Genomic DNA, 22886 nt, shown 5'->3' on the forward strand with positions numbered 1-22886 from the left:
TATTCCAGCCCCACAATCTTCACTTTTCCTAAACCCTCAACTGAAAACGAAACCTGAAACGTGTAATTCAATTATGTATTATAACACCAAATATCAGAATAATAATAATAATAAATAATGCTTATCTCCCAAACTATCCTCCTTCCTCTTTACACCTCCCAATCTCCCATCTCTTGTTGTATTTTTGTTCTTTGAAAATATCCAATTGCCCAAACAAACATCTCTGTCTTTCTTGCTGTCTGGTTGGTCTTTATAGATATCGTGTCAGAGAATCTGTCAGTAAAAAAGTTATGAGATTTTGTTCTTTGAGAGTTCATTTCTGAGCAACTGGCCTGCCCCCTATGTGTCAGAGAATCAAAATCTCTCTTCAAATCTTTCTGAATTTGATCCATCCAAAAATGGAAAACCCCTCGTACCAATGTTAGTTATACAACCTAGCTGGTTTTTTTACATAAAAAAGTAGCATGGATTCTCAGCTCTTGAACCCTACTTCTCTTAAATCCAGGTTCACCACAAGGTTCCTTCGTGCCCTGACGAAAATCAATGCTCGAAACCCTTTCTCATCATCTTCTCCCATAGAGATCTTCCGACGTTATCGAAGAATCAAGGTTGCAGCTGACAAGTCTATGGCTTTCGGTTAGGTCGAGGAGAACTTGGAGTAAGGCAACTCTTTGGAGGCTCCGGACCCGATCAAGCCATCGGTGTTTAGCCTCTTTCGGCCGACGAAGATCATCTGTCAGGACCCGTACCACTACCACCTCCGCCGCCGTCGTGAAAAAAACGAGCAGCCATGGAAAAGAAAACAAGGAAGAACATGTTGTCGGTGGGGTGGCTGTTCAAGCGGATGAGCTAAGAGAGGTTGTTCCAGGTGGTGAAGGCATGGATTTATGCAACTTGTTGGATGAAACTGCGCATTACATAAAGTGCCTCACCACCCAGGTACATGTGATGAGAACAATTGCCAATCTCTACTCTCTTCAGTAATTATATATATATATATATTTATTATTACATCTGTGTTATAAATATAGAATAAATATACAAAAACCATAGGATTGTTGAAAGGGAACAATATTCATATACAGAGATGATCTGTCTAAGATGGCAAGTGTTTTATTTTCTGTAGAGAGCAGATATACTATAGTCAATGGATCGATGGGGCTGGTGGAGCGATTACCCTAAAAATTTTAAATTTGTATCTAATATTTTATAAATTTCTCCCTTAATATAGATTTTTAGGTTCGTCCTAAATTAATAATCACAGTTTTTAATCGGAAGAACTCTACGAAATACTGGGATTTTCTTTTATCATATGTTTATTTATATAAAGAGAGATATATTTAATCCTCCCATTCAATTATGTTATTGTTTCTGGGTTCTAATGTATGTGTTGATCAGATATCATCTTCTAACCTTTCCCTTTCAAGCTTAGAAATATTGTTGAAGAGATCTTAGAATGGCAGGAGTGTACATCAAGATAGCTATGATATTAAGGTGAGACTAATGTAATTTAATTGAACCACACATAAAATTTACAGATTTAAAACTTCAAAAAATAATTAAATTACACTTCCCCCCCCCCAATAATACTAAAAGAAACAACAAAAGGATTTGTATTATTGGATGGATCGAGGGCGTTGACATGGATGGTTAATTTCTTTTTAATTTTTATATAATTCAAATATTTTTTTTTATATTTTGTATTAATAATTTATTTTTATCTCTAAAATTTTATAAATTCAACCCAATATAAAATTATGCAGTGATCTTTGTCCATATAAGTACACTTATGATCCGAGTAATCCATTATTTGGTTTTACTATTATTATTATTATTATTATAGTTTCATGAAAAACGATATCCTTTTATATGTTGAACCCATTAAGAAATCTCAATAGTTAAAATGAGTATTGTTCTTCTTAGAGGTTATGAGTTTAAACAGTTGTATATGTAGGTGTGTGCCCATTATCAATGATTCAGAAAGATTTTCAACAGATACTACTTTATAATCACTTTAAATTATTAAAAAAATCCTTTTATATGTTATTTTTTAAACTCTAGGGTGTTGTCTTGCAATTTGCTTAAAAAGTCTTTATAAGTTATCATCCAAGGCAAAATTAATTCCTTAAGTAAAGTCAGGGTTCGAATCCTGACGTTTGCGAATGGAGCGAACTAAATCCCTCGCCTCTGCAGTACTTTATCTGGATTAGTCGGTCAGTAGATCGGATACTAGTGATTAATTTAAAAAAAATTTATAGAATACTTATTTACAGTGGTTTACATTGGCTTTATCTAATTCAAATATTCAGGGATGAAACATACAAAACCTCTGTTTTGAAAATCGGACCAGACCGATCGGTTCAACAGGTTCAACCGGGAACCATTGCTTAGTCCAGTTCAATCTAAACCGGTTGAACCGCTATTAGTGAACCGGCCAGAACCGCTGAACCTCTCGAACCGGACCGGCTGAAAACCGAAAAAAACAGGGAAAAACCGGGATTTTTGTTTATTTTTAAAAAAATTAAACCAAACAATGTCGTTTGTTAAACGAGCCAAGTCGAACTCGAGTATTGCTGAGCTCGACTCGAACTTGAAAACTTTAAAAGTAAGCTCAACTCAACTCAAACTCACAAGCTAAAAATTATCAAGTTCAACTCAAACTCGAAATATAATATTGAAACTTGAACTCAAAAAGGCTTGAACTCAAAAAAAAAATTAAAAGCTCGATTGAAGCCTAAAATTCGAGCTTGATTGAAGTGAAAGAATAGTTCACTCAATACTCACAAAAAAGATCCATGATTTTGAATGCCAAATTACCTATATTATTTATAGAAGTTAGTTGTGATGCGTTTCTATGTTTCTTAGCAATATGAGATTGTTTTGTTCTCATATTTTTACTCTTTAGACTTTTGAGATGCTCTTCTATGTTTCTTAGCCATGTGAGATTGTTTTTTAAAAAAAAAATTAAAACAAACAATATCATTTTGTTATAATTTTTTTAACCCCAAATTTATTTTTTAATTATAGTTATATAATTATATTTATTATTTAATATGTTTTACCTTAAATATTATGTTGTAGTTAATTTGAATCATTTTGTTTCACTTGATTTTATGATTTTTAACTTATATATGTTATGACTTGTTTTGAATATGACTTGTGATATAAAAAATTATTTTTTATTAAATATTTTTGGTATTTTTATTTAATTTTTTAAATAATTATGACGTCGTCCGGTTCTTCCGACCGGACGGACCGGTTCGACCGGCTGAACCAGTGAACCGGTAACATGACCGGTTCGCTAACCGGTCCGGTTCTGAAAACCATGTACAAAACTTAACAGGTCAAAGAATAAGTACATCCAATTTGGCATTTGGCTATCAAGTTATATGACTGCTTACAAGACTGGAATGTATCCAGTTACATATGACAATCTCCATGACTTTAAATCAAGGGGGTTGGGGACGAAGAGAAGGCATATTACACACTTTAAAAGATTCAGAATATCTCACCAAGATCCATTATGCAGAAAGCCTTACTTGACTATATCGTGTACCCAGTGAGTTAATTGATTCTGGATTGAATAACTTAGGCACTGAAAGAAGATATTATCGAAAGTTTCTCGGTTCTCACTAATTTTGCAAAAACAACCCTTACCAAGGCAATACATACATATATATATATATATAACGAAAAGGAAACTCAAATTTACTCCCCCGACCATCACTACACAGAGTTTAAAAAACCTTGTTCAAGCTCTATGACAATGAAAACATATCCATTGGGTTTTAGACCTGAAGATAACAATACAAGTACCTTAAAGAAAAGTTATATAAACAGAAGACAATCAGATAATAATGTCCTCAAGCCCACCAATTTCTCTCCATCACTCATCGCTGAAATGATGTATAATTATAAATTATAGAACTCACGGTACACAATACGGTCGGGGAAGCCAAAGATTAGAAAATAATCAACAAAAGAGCCAAAACATGATATACTAGCATACAAAGGCCTTTCAATGTTAACAAAGCAAGCTATAAATGATGGAAATGAAGCAAGACACTGATTATTCAACTCTGCATCGTCATTAATTCATGAAGGCGTTCTTGTCTCATCAATCTAATTTTTATTATTACAACAAAAAGAAACTCAATTTAACAACCATGTTTATATTCAAATACAATGAGAATTTAACATATGAATAAATTTTCATAAGATTATATCACCTGAAATTGTCAACCAAATGCTCCCATCTCCATAGGGTAAAGCCAACCGTGACGATCAAACAAATACCTTTTCCCAATCTTCCATTTTCTCCTCATCGGCCATCCCGTACGCAGACATGAGCCAAGTGGAGTTGGAATATCAACTGACTCTGCGGTAAATATAACAGAGGGAAAAAAGGACAAGCAGATCACACAGGATGGATGTGTAAAACCACCTAGAGCAAACTCCCCGACCAAAATTACAACAAGGGGGACGGCGGCCCCCCAAAATAAGCTTGATAGAAAGCTGATTGAGCTATTGCACACCTTCTTTTGCACATCTTTCTACATCTGGTTCCTCCCTAAACTTTCTTGATCAACTTCATTTCGGAGATTCACAGATTGTCTCTATAAATTGTATAAAGAAACATAATTAGCTTATATTTCACAAAGTATTAATGAATCAAAAGTAAAGGTATTATAAAAATTGAACCTTGGCTATTGCTTCAGCTAAAAACTTGGCATCTCGAATGGAATCAGCGAACTCAGAATCACCAACCACCATACAATCCTTTGGAGTCTCAAACATCGATAAGGGATACTGCTTATAAACAAGACCGACATCAAAATGAATAACACCTGAGCTCGGAACATCGACCCAGATCCCTTTAACCTGAAACCAAAGAAACAACTCCTTGGCCGAAATGCCCGACAACTCCTCGATCTTTTTGCAACTCAAAGTCCCAGACACGTTCATGTCGTAACGCAACACGCTTTCAAAATGGGCATTACAGGCTTGATCCAAATGAACCTCGAATCGGCCAGTATCGTCGAAGTCAAACCGGGTTATCCCCTTCGGAAGCAGCCCCATGGGAAGCCCGTGGTCCTTTAGTATATCGTAAATAGAATTGTTGTAGCCGTTGACAACCACGACGATGGAAATAATGTGAAGAAGTAAGGAAGGGATTAAAGGAATCATAATTCCTTCGTTTTCTTCTGTCCTTTGTTGGAGGCTCGAAAATTCTTTTTAAGGGTATGTACAATAGAAAGAGAAAGGGGGTTAAGGTTTAAGGAATAATTGGGAGAAAAGAGAAGCGAAGGGAGAAGAAGGGGAAGGGGAAGGGGAAGGGGACAGCCTTGATAGCTTGAGTATATACAGTATTAGGATAAACATCAATTATTGGTCGCCAAGTGGGTCTATGGCCACTTAACTATTTTATCTTTTCATTTTGACCAATAATCTTTTAATTTTATCAATCAAACCACCATGTTGTCTACAATGAACCAATGGCAGGAAAGTTCTCGTTTGAATAAATCTAAACAGATAAGAAATCCTACTGCAAATGCACTACCTTTTATCCTAAAGCAGATCCCTCAGCTGATTTTCCTTGATGTATTTGGTGTTCGAAGTGGTGGTTTCAATAATCTTTGGCCATTAGCTTCTCTAACTTCCAATTCATACCCATATATCAACAACCATCTCTAATGTACAGTATCAAAGGTTCAGTAGCCAATACAGGATAATTTCAATTTTTGCTCTGAATCTATATCAGGACAAGTGGATAATAAAGACTAGAGTAACAGTCAAAGGAGAACTTAGGCTCTCGGCTCTATGATAATACTTGTGGTGAAGATAAAGTTCTCTTTTGATCTTCTTGATTCAGATGGTAGGGAAATACAAGTGTATTGCTTTAATGCTGTGGTTGACCAACTCTATAACCAGATTGAAGATAGTAAGATTTATTTGATTTCTAGGAGAAGTCTACAATCTTCTTAGAAGGCATTTAATCACCTTAATAATGAACATGAAATATTAATATTTTAGGGACTGTGGGTCTTTAAAGAGGGGAACGACCAATCATTATAGAATGCGATCTCCATTGGAAAAAGGTTGTCATGTCATTTGGTTAACGCACCACATTAATATTCTGTCACTCCCAGCAATGAATTTTAGTTAATGACCAATTTATTATAAATCGATAATGTTAGTAATTAAATAATTAATTTTAAAATATTAGTGTGAGAAAGAGAAACTTGCATAATCATAAGTGACTATGTAGTTTACCCAAAAATGTGACCATTTAGTAATCAAAGATATGGGCTATGTTACCGGTACCCGACCCGACGGAAAATCTATTTAACAAGTCCGAAACTAAAACCGCTCGAAAACCCCTGCGAATCAAAACGAATACTGAAGGGTGGAAATGGTGGTTTTAATACGGAGAAGCCTATTTTGCACCAAGATATCCCAAAACAGCCATCGCCAATGGAGCGTAAAGCAGGTTACAAAATCCAACTTCAACGACTCACTCCAGGAGTTCAAGTCCCATCTCTCCTCTTCCGACTTCGTCGCCGTTTCCCTCCAGAACACCGGCTCTTTCTCCGCCTCTTGGAATCGAGTCTCCTCCTTTGACACGCCGGAAATCGCTTACCTCAAGGCTCGACGCGCCGCTGAACGCTTCCAGCTCCTCCAGTTCGCCATCTGCCCCTTTACCATATCTGGCTCCAAAGTCGCTGCCCACCCGTGAGTTCTCCACCTTTTTATTATATGATGATTTATTTCGTATTTGAAAAGAAATGTTTTTTAAGTTTCCGGTAAATTGAAGGTAACTTGGATAATTAGAAGTTAAAATTTTAGCTATGATAAATTTCAGGTTTACCTTACGGGTTGAAATTTTAGGTTCAGAGAATTAGCTTTTACTTGATCTTTATTAAGTTTTTGCTTTTCTTCCTTTTTAGGTCTTATTTTTTTAATTGTTATTGCAGATATAATTTCCATTTGTTCCCAAGAGATGAACTAAAAATTGGGATGCCTTCCTACAGTTTTTCATGCCAAACTTCTTATTTGACAGCTATGGCCCGGCATGGTTTCGATTTTAATGCCTGCATATATGATGGTAAAATATTATTTCTTTCTCTTTTTGAACGCTTCCATTACTGATATGATATTTGGAACATGGTGAGAAGTGACAACACTCAGTGAAGAACTAGTGTATTGTGTGCATTACCACATAATTTCAAAAGAATTATATTTAGGATGTAAATTCTCTGCGGAATTTTGAGCTAATCCGAAAGAGTTTCTTTGCTTTTTTTATAGGTGTATCATACTTATCCAGAGCACAAGAGTTGGTAGCAAAAGTTCGAATGGGCAATCCAATTGCTGTAAATCACATACCTTCTTCTTCCCCGCCAACTGTTGCTGATACGGTATTTGTAGAAAGGGTTAAATCCCGTATTAAGCATTGGAAAAAAGCCTGCACAGACTCCTCAAACATAAAGATAGATGGTAAATGATGCTGTATTAGATATTGGGTTATTTAATATATTTTTCACCATTTCCTATTTGCTCAGTGTGCTTACTTTTTTCATGGCAGATACTCTTATAAAATCACTGAAACAACTTGTCTCAGGGGGTGAACTATATGGCTCTAGGCCGAGCATGACAATAGATGTTTGCAGTGAACGTCAAGTTCAACTTGTTTCAGAGGTAGACTTGCCTGATATCTCATGCCATGCAGTTATGAGAAATGGCAAATTTTGGGCTTTTCTTTCGTGATTAATATCCTGGAATTTCTTAATGCTTTATAGATGTTAAGAGCGTTCTCCGATGACCTTGTTGCTTTAAAAATCCCAACAAAGGGTGGAGGTACCCAGGCAATTCGTGTTGTTTTAACAAGTTCAAAAGAAGACAAGAGTCTTTTTGAGGTAGCAAATAATTCTCAATCCTTGATCACAATGAGTGGTTTGATTCTTTCTAAACTCTGTGAATGGGTATCTTGATTAACAGAAGGAGCTTCAGAATGTTGAAGAAGAACAAAACAAGAAAATGAGAGGATTTCGAGAAGTGATCGAATTGATATCCGCTTCGCAGAAACCTGTCGTCTCTCACAATATCATTAATGGTGTATCTCTATGGCAAAAATTCCACTACCTTTAAACCATTTCATGCTTGTTTATGTTTTAGATTAATGTTGGCCTAAACAATAACTTGGTCCTGCAGATTTTTCGGTTATTCATTCAAAATTCGTATCTCCACTTCCTCTCAATATGGATGAGTTTCTTCATTCTTTACGATCAGTTTTTCCCCATATATTTGATGTTAACCATATGATGAAGGAAATTGGTCCTCTAGAAAACGTGACCAGCATACCTGCAGCCATATCTTATCTCAAGAATCATTTCTTTGCACCCATTGAAATGGAACTTTCTCATGGAGGTTAGTGTCTCTCTAGTTATGTTAGGCAGCTGCTTTTCATGAATTCCTACTTTCATTCTTGTCTACTTGGTTATGTATCACTATGTTATTGTCCATGCTTCACATTTATGTCTTTTGTGCATCATGTTGTATTTTTTAGCTTTGTCAGATGAAAGCAAGATTCACGGGCAAACTGTCGTGAGAATATGTTATTTGTTTGCAAAATTGTGCTCTGTACTGAAGGTCACTCCCGGTGTTAGAGAGGGAAATATTACTTCTCTCCTTGATGGGTATGCAAATGACTTCAGATCATCTTCTGGAAGTTGCGAAGGATCACTTGATGGAGGTATCAGAATTCGGACAAATAGCCCAAGAAAAGTAGACTGCAAGGATCTAGTTTTCTTGTGGGGATTTAGGGATATGTTGTCTGCCGGAATGCTTAAGAGCCTGCTTCATGGGTCGCATGATGTTTTCTCTGGAGATTTTGATGTTTGTTTAATTGATACGAGCTGTGCTGTATTGATTTTTTGCAACCGAATTTATCTCAAGCTTTCCTGGATGTAATGAGCAGCGAAGGAATCAGTGGATCATTAAGGGAACTGGTCTCAGAAGGCTTAAGGGCAGCAGATTTTGAGACATACAAGAGGGCATGTAGTTTGGGTTTATGGGAGACAGATTTAGCAAGTTCCTTAGACAAAGCCTCTGCAATGCCTGATCACTTTTCTCAGAGTAGTCCAGAAACAAAGCCATCAGAGATTCTCTGGTGCAAGGATCTTATTATTAATTTGGACGATTTATGAGGGACGTAATTTTTCAGTGCTCGGAGATAATATTTGTATTTGCAGCAGCTTAGTAGTAGGCTTAGAGTTGATATTAACCTTGCTACTAATCTGATGCCAACCTTCAAGGCGTGATCATTGATTGTATGTGATGCCGTTATTTGAAGAAGACAGAAAATCTTCTTGTAGACCACTAGCCTGGATTGCAGCAGTATATCCGGGCCAGATTGTCCTGTATTTGGTATTGTTTTCCTTGTATACTATGCTAACCTTTGATTACTTATCATATTTGGAATCAAATGCATGTTTTGCTTTTGAGGCTTAGATAAATGTAAGTTACAATTTTGGAGGGAAGAAACCCAGTTTTTCTTCAGCTTTGAAACTGAACACCCCTGTTCCCAAGTTCCACGTTGGACGAAAGGAAAGTTCCATATATATATGTGTGTGTGTTCACCGGCTTCTACAATGACAGTTTATCATTCATTTTTTTAATAGTATAAGGTGATTACAATGTAGTATTCGTTCAAAAATTTTCTTAGCTATTGATAACACACACTCTGTAGATGCAGTTGTTTGAATCCGGAACCTCTAAGAAAAATAACATTATATTTTATCACTGAGATCGCTTAATAGATCCGACAGTGTGTCATTCATAAATAAATAGTGGAATAAGTTTTGTTCATAGTTTCAATTATATATGTAGTTTTGCATCGATTTTAATTCGTGAACCATTTCATTTGGATTTTAAAGTGATTATTTTTTCATAAAGGATTACATTAAAACAAAATCTCGGGTACCATTGATGAAATTTATCCTGAAACAAGCAAGAGTTATGGATCTGCAGTGTGATATATAGTGTAGTCAATAACGACGTTAGGCTGGCTGGGGAATACCCTTATGATATAGTCGAAGTTTGCCTTGTATGTTGTGATAATATGAAGATTTATGATGGTTGTCTTAATGATGTAGGTAAGGTCCGACTTTTATGATCTTTATGTCGTGATAATATAACCAAGGATTGAAGATGTTTTATGTGGGATAGTCTATATTGTGTGAATCATCTAAATTGAAAGCATAGGCTAGCTTTTTGTGTAGCCATTCCTTTGTGACCGTGTCTTGCACAAGCATTCTTTTGTGTATAATAAGATTTAATATATTAGGTTTAATGTAAATAAGATTTGATATATTAGGTTTAATGTAAAAATATGAGTTTAAATTACGCAAAGTTAATTTTAGGTGGTTAATGGATTTTTCATTAAAAATAAGTGTTTAACGTTTTTAATGTTACACTTTTAAGTGATTTTCATTAAATTGGATAATTAAGTAACACATGTCACACTTATGAAATTTTAATTTTTTTTAAAAAATATAATAGTGGCACTTCTCAAATAACAGTCAAATACGACGAACATGGCGGAACAAGCACCTAAAAATGTAATGAAAAAAAACGTTAAGTACTTATTTTTAACAAAAAAAATTCTCTAGGCACATAAAGTTAACTTGAGGTATATTTTGAGTACTTATTTTTACATTAAACTAATATATTATAATATTTTAAATAATTATTAATAATAAAATTTTATTAGAACCCACCAAGTAATATCGTTAGTTAAGGAAATGATGTTTTTATGAGATTGTGCGAAAACTGCGAAACAAAACTAAAATGTAAGTTCAAGTATAAGTTTGGGGAAAAAACTTGAGTGACCAAAACGGAACCACCGGATTAGTTAGATGACTAATACTTAGTTTACCCTATTATGTTTTTGGCAAGGAGAAAATGCAAAACGCAAGGTTATGAGTAGGGCATCGCAGGCTTGCGCACCGAAGGGAACCCTAAGCAAAGGAGGGATCCGATTAATCCAACCAAGTTGCTGAAAACAAAAACACTTCTCAAAATCTCTCTACATCTTCCCCCAAAATGGCGATTTCGACGCTCCAAAAACTCACCTCCCAAATCCACCGTCTCCCCTCACTCTCCTCCCAAATCCTCACCCGATCCTCCGCCACCTTAACCTCCCCTTCCTCCTCCTCCTCCAAAAAAGTTGCTGACCGGATCGTCAAGCTCTTCGCCATTGTCAAGCTCTTCGCCATCGACCCTGAAGGCCAGAAGCGTGAGGTTGTGGGTCTAGCGGGCCATACCTTACTTCGTGCCTTGACTAACTGCGGGCTGATCGACCCCGCCTCTCACCGCCTCGAGGAGATCGACGCTTGCTCCGCCGAATGCGAGGTCAACATCGCCCAGGAGTGGCTCGAGAGGCTTCCGCCGCGTACCTATGATGAGGAATATGTGTTGGTGAGGAATTCGAGGGGTCGTATCTTGAACAAGCATTCCAGGCTTGGATGTCAGGTCGTGCTTACGCCTCAGCTCCAAGGTATGGTCGTCGCTGTCCCTGAGCAGAAGCCCTGGGATATCCCATAATTATTTATAGGAAAAACAAGACGAATGAGGGAATTTTTAGTGCATTTCTGTTGTTTTTGTGGAAGTAATAATGATTTTGTTACTTTGAAATAAACAAATTTTATTTCTGATTTGTGCATTGCAGCTCAATGTTATTAGGGTGCGTTGGAATCTAAATGCAAGATATTTTATGGTTTTTTATGCTATTTTGCAATTTCTTCATTGCCATGCTTTATTGAATTGCTAGAAAATTTTGAACCGTATGAGCCCTTTCCGAGGTAATTACTGAAAACTGGGATTCAAATGAATGTGAGATGTTTTTTTTTCAAGTATTAAATGTTAGGTCTACGTTAGATTATTAGAGCTGTATCAAATAAAGAACATCCGATTATTTCTTTTGACGGTTTCAGATTTGTTAATTTGAGGAGGTACATTTGATCTTTCTTTTTTGTTAAAGTAGTGATCTTTAATTCCTTGGCAAACTTTTGTTTATGCATAATTGACATAGTCCGATGATTTATGGGTGAAGGGAGTGTTATCATGTACAGCTTAACAAATCAAATGGATTTTATGAATTTCTTTAGCTTGCACGATGACGGCCACGTCAGAGTAATTGCATTTTGATTCACTTGATTCACTATCGGATTTCTGAGGAACATAAGAATGATCTACTCCATCAAGTAGTTCACCTTATCTTTGGTCATAAGCCGTTTGCAATTAATTTAGGCCTCATAAGTACAGGGAAGAGAAGAATTATATCTGATGGGTTCATAATAAGATAGCTAAGAAACAAACAAAGTTCCTACATAAGTTAAAACCCATCATTTTAGATGCATTTTGATTCCAGTTCAGTCTTTGTACATGTTCCTGATATGAATTTTCTATTTCCAGTGAAGTGAATGATTTTTTAGAGTTACATTAGGTTAAATTCTGTAGTACATTTAGTGGGAGTCATTCTTTTCCCTTTTAAATGTTATACTGTGTCCCTAAATAAACCTTTTATGCTACATTCGGTAGGAGTGTTATTTATTCTTCATGTTTTAGTACATAAGTTAGCAACAAACTTTCATTTGGTAATTTTTAGCCACCCACATGACTTAGTTTGAACAAAGAGAAGGAATAAATATTGCTTATTTTGAATATGTATTATTTTTTACTTGAGTTTTTGCTCATCTTTCTAATTTCAAGCTTAGATTTATATTAGTTCTTATTTTTCTTATGGTAAACTATTTTAAAGCTCATAGCAATAATTAAGTTTTCCCCTGTGTTAGTACCTACTAACCAAACATAGCATTAAATTCTATACTAACTTTATCTCCAAATTAGACTTGGGTTTTTGTATGTACCTTTCTTCTCAAGTGGACCTTTACATGCATTTCATTACATGATGACAATGTTAAAGTCATAATCTTCAGTATTGTTACGATCTAGTGTGCTAGCTTGGACTACAATATATGGTTCAATCTTATACTAGATAAGAATAATGGGGGAAAAGGAAATGTTTTTCTTAGACAAAAATGGTTTGGAATTAGAAATGTCTCTCACTCAATGGCTTGCTGGATGCATTTTATGAGAAGTAAAAAGTGTGAAACTTGTGCATATAATTCTGCAGCTCAGCATAACTCGGTTCTAGAAAGCTTTGTTTACAATAACGAAATCGCTGAAATGCATTCATAGTACATGATAATGTCGTTGTTGTCTCTTATATTCAGTAATTATATTGGTCATTTAGATTGTTGACTAGGCGATGCCTTCACCACGCAAGTTAACCCATTTTCTGATTTCTGATGTTCTCCTGATATTTTTGATGTGTCAATTAATTATGCATGGAGATAATTTTGCATTAACAGAAGATATACGCCTTCAACATTGTCCTTGAGTTGTTTTCTCCTTCAAAAATATGGGACAGAGTTACCTTGACCTTGTTTTCACCCAAACTCTTATACTGTGCTTGGTTGATGTGTACATCACTAGTTGATGCTCTGAATCTTGACATTCTTACTAGTACTTGTGTGTCTGCTGAGAGAGACGAGGAAGAGGACATGCATTCAGAGATTGTTCTAATTGTTAAAATCGATATTGCTCCTGAGATTAACATAGCTCTTAATCTTTGTACACACAAATATCAAAGTGGAAATCAGTCAATATTGATCTTCTCGGTAAATAGGAATATAATTTGGAAAGTATTTTTTTCCCTGGTGAAATTCGATGTTCGAAAAAAAAAACACAAAAAATAAGGAGTTTTTCACGTAAAACTGAGATGATATTGTAGCATAAACCGTAAGCGATATCAACTTCAATTCTAAACTCAAATTGAGGCAAAATGATGGGGAAAATATTATTTTAATGATCGTATTATATATCTAGTGATGGAAATAATAGTGATAGAATATATTTTATTAGGAGGATCATGTCTAAAGAGATACGTATTAAACAAATTGAATCACGTTAAACTATTCTTATTTAATATGAGATTTTTGTATTGCCAACAAAAATATTATAATTTTATCATTTTATTATTTAAATAATAATACAAATACATGTTTGTAGTGATTTTAAGTTGGATAATTTCATTTTAGATTTTGGATCACCAATTGTATTATTATTTTATTCTTAAGTTGTAATGTAATATATTTATAAAAAAAAATAGTTATATATTATGAACTAATTTGTCTAGTGGAATGATATAAATTCATTAAGCAATGTCAGGGGTTCAAATCATGGTGTTTGTGAATGGAGTAAACTGGGTTAGGAGGGTTGTCATCGCCTCTATAATACCCGATCTGGATTAATTGGTTAATAGATCGGATACCGGTAATTACTTAAAAAAATAATTATATATAGTAAATACTATCATATTCCGTTAGAATGTTAACCGATAAACAACGAATTTACTCCACAAAAAATCTAATTTTAGATCTAAAGTAATAACCATTAATTAATTTTGATTCAACATTCTTTTACATTTTTAGTGTGGAGTTTGAATGCTTAAAATCCCCTTTCTTTTTCCTCTATTGCCAACTTATTATTCTTTCTGTTCATATCATTATTTGTCAATCATTTAATCCCTTCGAATTTTCCTTGTTAATAATCAACTTTCCCATCTCTCATTTCAATTTTTGCTACAAACTTGCAATTTTTCCCTTTTAAATCAAAATTTACTCTTACATGGAAGAAGGACCAGATCCGGCTGAACTTCGACGTATGTTTCAAATGTTCGATAAGAATGGAGACGGCAAGATCACAAAAAAGGAGCTTAGCGATTCATTAGTAAATTTGGGAATTTTTATCGAGGATAAGGAATTAAACCAGATGGTCGATAAGATCGACGTGAACGGAGACGGTTTCGTAGACATCGACGAATTCGGAGCTTTGTATCAGACGATAATGGACGAGAGAGACGAGGAAGAGGACATGAAAGAGGCATTCAACGTGTTCGATCAAAACGGAGATGGATTCATCACGGTGGAGGAGTTGAGATCGGTTCTATCATCGTTGGGGTTGAAGCAAGGGAGAAGTATAGAAGATTGCAAGAAAATGATAATGAAAGTGGACGTGGATGGAGATGGAATGGTGAATTTCAAGGAGGTTCAAGCAAATGATGAAAGGTGGTGGATTTGCCGCATTAAGTTTTTCTAGCTGATAGGTTTATAAAAAAATTTGAGAAAATATCACGTGTTTTATAAATTATTATTATGCTAAGAACATAAATAATTTGTTATCTCATCACAACATTATGCTAAGACGATTTTTTGAAAATATTAATTAAGTCTAAAAATATTTTTAAATTTATTTATTTTATCAAAATATTAAAATTCAAACTCGAACAAAAACTTCTCAATTTTTGGTAGAATGTGTATCCAAAATTTTGGTCACTTGAATGACCAAACAACATTTATTCATACTTGTATACATATGGACAAAGTTAGGAACAATATATGATGAGGAAGACTTGTACGTTATAATTTGCAAGTTGCAACCAGTCAGGTTGATAAGGCAAGCAAATCATTCCTTACAAGATATCATTTCCTTAAACCCAAAACCATTTTTGACTTATTTCATCCCTCGCCTTGTGCATATATTACTCTGATTCAAAGCAAGTGTACAACAATTCTTACTAAACTCGTAGGGCCAAAATCATTATTAGGAAACAGCAACCAACTAGTCAATATTGAAATTAAATGCATATTGGATTCTTATAATTCTTACTTTAGGCCAACATAACTCAACAAAATAATAGCCACCAAAGTGTGTTTTCATCATTCAATGCAAGAAAGCATAAACAGCAGTGGAAATGTAAACCAAGAGGGCAGAAGAAACCAGAGTAACCAAAGCCGCCACCGAATGAATGGCGGACTTACTGCCACAAGACAACATCCCCAGCCGTATCTCGATCACGTTCACCATCGAAAGCATCAGAAACAAGCACCCCATGACGGACCCCACGGCGGAGCCCATCATCCCGAACCTCAAAACTTTTAGGTTAATGTGGGCTCTGAAAGCTTCGTCCACGTCTTTGCTGTTCAACAAATTGATGGCGAGCTTCAAGCCCTGAGCTACCAGCGAGGAGAAAAGGAAGAAGCTGAAGGAGACGACCTCGAAGACCAAGAGCTTTTTAGCAACGTCAATGCCGGCGTCGCAGGGGGCTCGATTCTCGAGACTGCGCTGGCCTGGGGTAGTCAAAGAAAGACCCACGAAGACAGCGATTGTGAAAAGGGAGTTAACGTTGACTAGGCCGTCCAAGGCGGTGACGTGAACGCTTGTTGTGGACGAAGAAGACGAAGAAGTTGATGTCAGTCTCCTGGGGTTGCCGTTGCCGGTGTCATAGTCCTTTGGGTACGGCTCAGATCTGAGAAAGAAACTATTTTTTTTTTCAATGGGGGAGATCTTGAAATAAAAAAAACCCAAAGTTTCTAACTAAAGAAAGAGAAAAAGAAAGAAACTTTACTCATCCATTAATGAAATCTTGCGAGCTTCGATCGTGCTTCTTCAAAGACAATGCTTCCTGGTACAGAAGAGCAAAACTAGATCAACTCCAATTTGATTGTAGGGTTTTGTTCTTATTTTTATATATAATTCGCAATTATTTGTTTCTAATAAAGATTGAAACTTTGACATGGGAAAAAGCTTGTGAGTTTGTTTCAACTTTAATTTTTTTTTTAAATTAATCAAATCATTGTCTTTGAGTATAACGTGGAATGACAATAAAGCCCCTGGTGTTATTGCATTTTGTAAGTAAAGACATGGGTCAATTTTGGGTACCAAAAATGTTGTCCTAACGCAAATTACTTAAATTTCCTGGCCGCTTCAGGCAACTTGTATAGATGAAGCAACGCGCGAATTAGAAATGATTTCTGATATCATTATTATTTAAATTATATTACGTAATCAAGTTCTTAAAAAATAATTATTCATTAATCTAATTTTTTATTATTTAATTATGCGTAATAACAAATTAACATAGTTATAATATAATTTAAATTGATTATCGATTCACTTATATCAGTAAATTTTTTTTACAACGTAAACACTAAATCGTTAAAGTCTAAACGACATGATGATATGAACACATTTTTTATCACAAAAAGTGACTAAAACATCATTTTATTATGGCTATTAATGTTTAAACCGGCGTCGTTCTAAAGAATTATATAAACACCCAATTTATGTATTTTTTGTCATTTTCTTCATCTTTTTTCTCTTCTTACCCTCTTTTTCTCTCCTTGTTTTAACACAATTGTTGGATAAAGTTGTTAGTTAAGTATTGTTAAGGATAGAAAGTGGGATGTTCGAGTTCGCTAAGGAGAAAAGGTTATGAAAAGAAGAGTGGGAATGAGAAACCTGTGGCCTGTGGGATCTAAAAGGAATTTGATGAGGAATATTTTCCCTTATAATGATAAGGTCTGTGAGCCGTGATGATTATACTGGAATTACTAACAATTCTGTTTCACGTGTATATATAGCATTTTCTTGTTAATACCTACAACTTTTGTATTGCCCTATAACCACAATAAGAAAATTCCGAACCCACTGACCTCGATAGTTAAAGGAAATATTGTTATTCCTTGAGATTAAGTTTGAACAATTGTTTTTACAGAGTGAACGCACGTTATCATGTAATCACTTCAAACTATTCAAATAAAATAAAATCCCGCTCTCGTAATGCATTCACATTTACTATGGGTTTTACACAAGCTTCAAGGTTTAGTGCCGGCAATTCATCTGAGTACAATCCATGACAAATTCAATATCAAGGTTTAGAAAAATATAGTTTGGTGACTTTGAATATTAACAAACTAGGGTTAGGGTTTAAATCAATGGTTTCGTTGAAGTGGGAATTGGTTAGAATTTGGTAGGTTAAAAATCCTAGCAAACCACAACAGCTGCTGAAGCTCAAACCCCATACTCGTTCTCCATTTCCAATTATGATAATCAGACTCCATTTCCAATTATGATAATCAGACTCCATTTCCTGTCACCAGCACATATTTGAACACCAGTTTCAGATATGATTCATCTAAATATGCATGCTTGAAAGGCTTTGAAAATTGAGTTTATCCATGTCCTACACCAACCAAAGGGAAATTAACAAATTCCACACGAAAAAACCTCTTAAACATGTTGGAAACTAAGGGAAAACAGTAAAATCAAATCAACGGATCAACCAGCCCTTCATTACATGCTAGATAAGTTCGATTGTAAGTGTATGTCAAATACGAGTATGTTACGACGGAGATATATTCTATTGTTCTATGTTTTTCCTTGGAGGTTCTTGGCTGTTCCACATCGGCCCTACCATGCCCGAAAATGTTCCGATATGAATACTTCAAGAAAAATGAAGAGTCAACATAGATTTAAAGGCAATTAGTGCTAACAGTATCTGTGATTGTACTTGTAGTGAATAAACAGAGAAAAAGATGAGGAAGACAGCAATTAGCACAAAACAAATTTCACCATACATGCCTACATGAAACAAAGCATTCACAATTGTTCATATTTAAAATATGTTTTGTTTGATAAAGTTAGTTTTGTTTTTAGAATATTATTTATATTCATATTAAATACAATAATTTTTCTCAAGTTCATTCTTTTGTCATAATTACGCTTCTTCAATAGTCATAGCTTCATCCTAGTTGCCACTTTCAACCTGTACCACATATCAATTGCATCTTCCTCTCCAATTACTGTCACAGTCACACAACTTCAACTCAAACAAACTAGAGGTTAATGGTTTCAAGAGAATTCGTGTATTCCAAACACGGATATCAAAGGGAATAGTTGAAAAGGGCCAAGGGCGTAGATGTATAGTTCAAACCTGAGAAAATATGGATTGGCACTTCACTTTTCTCCTCCTCTCCTCCACTTTATGATGAAATGTCAGACACATTCTGCATCCTGTTGATTTTGCATCAGAACACGAACACAACAATATTTGAAGAATTGCATGTGGTGCAACAATGGTGCCAGTTATGATGAGAGTCACTTTGGTTGCAATATTGCAAATTTCTTATCAGATCAAATACAAATGAGATTTCTTATTAGAGTATTTTATAGGAGAATAAGTGCCAGCTTCAATACATTGTTCAATGCACTGATGCAGCAGCATTGCAGTAAAACAGCTTCGGAAATCGATTTTAGGGTTTAATAATGTTAAAATATACTGATAAGATTTATCTTCACGTTTTTATCATACTTGTGTCACGTTTAATAAAGGAATAGAAACTATCTCCTTTGTGACAAATTCAATACACTTTGGAAACGGATTTTTTATACCGGTGTCAAGGTTAAATAACCTATGAAACAAATATTTAATGCATGAACCCAAAACCCTAATTCTAGTTGATATAATCACCTTTTATATGTGACATCAGAAGATTTAGGGTTTGAATCCTAGCATTTGCAGCTCCTCCCGTATCTGCTGTCTTATTGGCACCAGAAAATAAATTTAAGGTTTTCCTTGCACTTAATTCTGAATGAATGAAAGCAAAAAAAAATGTTTCTTGTATTGAATTTTCCATGTGATGAAAGCAAAAATATTACTGAAAGAAGTTGCTTACCCTTGCCCCAGCTGTTGCAACAACAAAGATAGATACCCGAAAATGACAGCTTTGCACAAATCATATATGGCATGACAGAGAGCACGCTTGTTCACATCCATGCCCTCACATGAATGGGAACGGGCGCTCTCTCTCATTGTCAAATGATGTGTGAGGTACAAAACTGAAATCTGAAAATAAAATTCTAACATAATAGGAAATATATTGCAAAATAACTTATGCTCTAAATCGATGGTTATCGAAACGATCCCAAGAAATATAACATAAATGCCAAAGAAATCATGTAAATACATGCAAGAACAATTTAAAGCTACATTCTCCTTTATGCACAAAATCTCTATAAAGATAGTTATGACATCCAATAAGATTTCTTTTAACGTCTCCAATAAGATCTCTATAGAGATAGTTATGATGCTATGAATATAATACCGAAGACAAAGGATACCTAGAAGTGCATTGTCTACTATGGAAGTTCCTTTCAACACAAATGAACTTGTACTTCAGATGATTAAAAACATATAGTCAACAGCTTATAGTTCATGACAAGATACATAGTACATGTCCATAAAACATAATCACTTACGCAATCATAAACGGAAAAGAATTTTAGTAGCACAACACCAAGAATTGATGAGCCGATCAAGAGATTTTTCTTGTAAAACCCTTAGTCCCTTACAAATTACAACCAAAACTATAATTCTCGTTATAAATGCAACTAGTTGTTCACCAAAAACTCACCCCAGATTCTGGTGTCTCCCAGGACAAGCTTGAGAAGTGGGACTTTTATAGGTAATCAAGCATATTATAAAGGCTGGCATGAGCTATAACAGATTTAAGGACTAAAGAAAAGTGTTTAAAAGACTTGTCAACATTCAAGGTTGCCATTTTTTAAAATTAAAAAGAAATGACCAATGATAAAAATCTACATGACTTTGAGACTACAGTGAACAGCTGAATTTGCTAAGTAAAAACTTAAAGAAGATATATGAAAGGTAAACAAATCAAGGGTTTATTCAACTACTTCTACTGTTAAAACTCAAACAGCATGTAACACAAACCAAAATTTACTAGTCTTTATGTTTTCTCCATGTTTCTTAACCAAGATCCTAGCCCAAAGTAGAACAAGTATCAACATTTATAAGCAGATACACAAGGGCAAGGTAAAATAATTCAAAGCACAAACAAGGGCTTACAATATGCTAAAACTTTTAGAGCAGAACAAACCCTACCCTTAAAATCACGGAGAATATAAAAGAAAATAAAAGAACCAAGTTCAGAAAGCATTTATAAATAATATAACTTTGAACCTAATTCCCAGATCCAAAACCCAATTCATGAACCAGGAAAAACATTCAAAATCCATACTAAAACACTAAGATGAAGCAGGAAGCACCTACTTGCCCACTAAAGGCTGCATAGTACTAAGAAAACAACTTGTTGATGAAAAGACTGCAAAGTAGCAGAAATTTCTTCAGAAAAAAAATAAAAGAAATTTCAATCCCATGAAAAAAACTACTATACATATATATACGACACTAACAAAGATTAAGTGATAATATTGAAGGTACCGTTTCGAAATCCGCCTCTTTGTCTGGTTAATCGGGCATCAAGATACGTGTGAATTTGATCCAACGGCGTCCGTGTTGACATGTTGACAAACATATAAGCAAAAAAGTACAAGGCCAAAATAGATCTATTTCACTGTTCACCGTACCCGATTCTACTCTGGCGCGTGAAAGATACGCACAATGAGAGACGACGGTAAAATTTAAAAGGTCGTTTTCGTGGGTGTGGCGGTGCTGGTTGGTGGTCGGGAGTCATTGTGCATGTGACAGTGACACAGGATGGGAGTGTTCATTATCGAATATATATATATATATATATATACCTTATTAAATATTATTTTTTAGTATTAAACTAGTCGGTCTGTATTTCGATGTGTAAAATTTGGGTACTCGTAGGTTGGGTATTCACATTTTTAAATCGCGTATACCCGACTCATATTTATGTTATATTTCCCGGTTTGTTATTTTAAAAAATCACACTAAAAATGTAAAAGTTAAAAGCCCATAATATATAATCTAATCTTAAAAATTTGAATTACATCATCTAAATATAAAACTTAAAAATTCAAAAAAAAAATTATATAAATACAGTTGAATTTAAAACATTTTGAGATTAAAAAAATAATTTAAAATTATAGGGTAAAATAATTTAAGGAATAATTTAAAATGTTATTGATGTTTGCATGATGTACGTGTGTTACAGATAAACTTAAACATGTTAACTTATATAAGACCATTGTCGTATAACTTGTTTAACAAAATATCATGATTAAGTTTACATATATAAATAAATATAGTATAACAATCAAGTGAACATATATGATTCATAATGATCTGAAAATATTACTAATGTTTATCATAATAAAATAAATAAGATATATGATGATTTGAAATATAATAATCTCTGAATAATGCTCAAGTATTATTTGCATAAATTAAACGGTTAAAAGATTTTTTTATTATTCTTTAAAGTATTGGGTTGAAAAACCACGGATATAATAATATATACGATCAGTTTCAATTGATCGATAATTTTTAAATACTACTATCTTCTATTCACCTCAAATTTATAATAATAATAATAATTGTTTGTATCACCATATTTAGGCAAATAGGCCCAAATTTTGTGTTGGGGTTGGCTTGCCAATACAAGATGGGCTGTCAGCCCAAGCGTATGCCGAAAATCTTACTCGCTGGTCTTTTCGCCCGTGGCAAGCCGTTTTAAGCTTTGAGTACATTGAATTGCCAAGTGTGAGCCTAAAACAGGTTTATCTGCTTGTCCGAACAGAACAGAGCAAACAACCTTTAGAAAACCACTTAACGAAGCCGAAAATGGCACTGCATATTGTGAAGCTTCCCTTTATCATGCGTTGCTGCGATGGCAGTAACTCCTCTTTGTTCTCTTATCGAAATCTTACTCTCCTCTTCATGGTACCCTCCATATCTCTCTGTAGATTCATGCACTCATTATTAGTTTCTTTTGCTGTGAACTCATATTTGACGTCCACATGCTTGTTTTTTTATGAGGTTTCTCCTCTTTCAGTAATTTTTACAAACACTTTGATTGTAGATATGATTAGTGGAAGAAGGGGTTTCCTTTAATTTATTATTTGAGGGGTTTTTTTTTCATGAATGGTTCCTTTGTCTTTTACCTTTGTTGGGTACTAAAGAAATGAACTTTATT

The 22886-nt window shown here is 34.6% G+C and overlaps 4 protein-coding genes, 1 long non-coding RNA gene and 2 pseudogenes across 5 annotated transcripts; 4 read left to right on the forward strand and 3 right to left on the reverse strand.

The window, feature by feature from the left end:
- Nucleotides 1-142: 142 nt before the first annotated feature.
- LOC120167745 lies at nt 143-21995 on the forward strand (annotated as a pseudogene).
- On the reverse strand, nt 4048-5329 carry LOC120167744. Its single transcript, XM_039176667.1, has 2 exons — nt 4702-5329; nt 4048-4616 (listed from the first exon to the last, which is right to left on the reverse strand). Exons 1-2 carry the CDS (start codon nt 5185-5187, stop codon nt 4554-4556), a joined length of 549 nt encoding a protein of 182 aa, XP_039032598.1. The 5' UTR covers nt 5188-5329; the 3' UTR covers nt 4048-4553.
- Nucleotides 6375-9471, forward strand: LOC120167741 (poly(A)-specific ribonuclease PARN-like). Its single transcript, XM_039176665.1, is given in 9 exon segments — nt 6375-6732; nt 6975-7105; nt 7306-7494; nt 7583-7695; nt 7797-7913; nt 7996-8110; nt 8209-8424; nt 8564-8923; nt 8926-9471. Coding segments are annotated over 9 exon segments (1839 nt in total). The 5' UTR covers nt 6375-6412; the 3' UTR covers nt 9204-9471.
- LOC120167746 (ferredoxin-2, mitochondrial-like) lies at nt 11023-11779 on the forward strand. Its single transcript, XM_039176668.1, has one exon. The coding sequence runs from the start codon at nt 11101-11103 to the stop codon at nt 11599-11601; it is 501 nt and encodes a 166-aa protein (XP_039032599.1). The 5' UTR covers nt 11023-11100; the 3' UTR covers nt 11602-11779.
- Nucleotides 14558-15223, forward strand: LOC120167773 (annotated as a pseudogene).
- Nucleotides 15818-16691, reverse strand: LOC120167743. Its single transcript, XM_039176666.1, has 2 exons — nt 16529-16691; nt 15818-16429 (listed from the first exon to the last, which is right to left on the reverse strand). The coding sequence occupies exons 1-2, from the start codon at nt 16534-16536 to the stop codon at nt 15844-15846; spliced, it is 594 nt and encodes a 197-aa protein (XP_039032597.1). The 5' UTR covers nt 16537-16691; the 3' UTR covers nt 15818-15843.
- On the reverse strand, nt 18516-19723 carry LOC120167748. Its single transcript, XR_005520070.1, has 3 exons — nt 19638-19723; nt 19433-19549; nt 18516-18975 (listed from the first exon to the last, which is right to left on the reverse strand). It is a non-coding gene; the product is annotated as an uncharacterized LOC120167748 (long non-coding RNA).
- Nucleotides 21996-22886: the final 891 nt, after the last annotated feature.

This window comes from Hibiscus syriacus, unplaced genomic scaffold, assembly GCF_006381635.1.
Source record: "Hibiscus syriacus cultivar Baekdansim isolate YM2019G1 unplaced genomic scaffold, ASM638163v2 tig00111693_pilon, whole genome shotgun sequence".
NCBI classification, from domain to species: Eukaryota; Viridiplantae; Streptophyta; class Magnoliopsida; order Malvales; family Malvaceae; genus Hibiscus; species Hibiscus syriacus.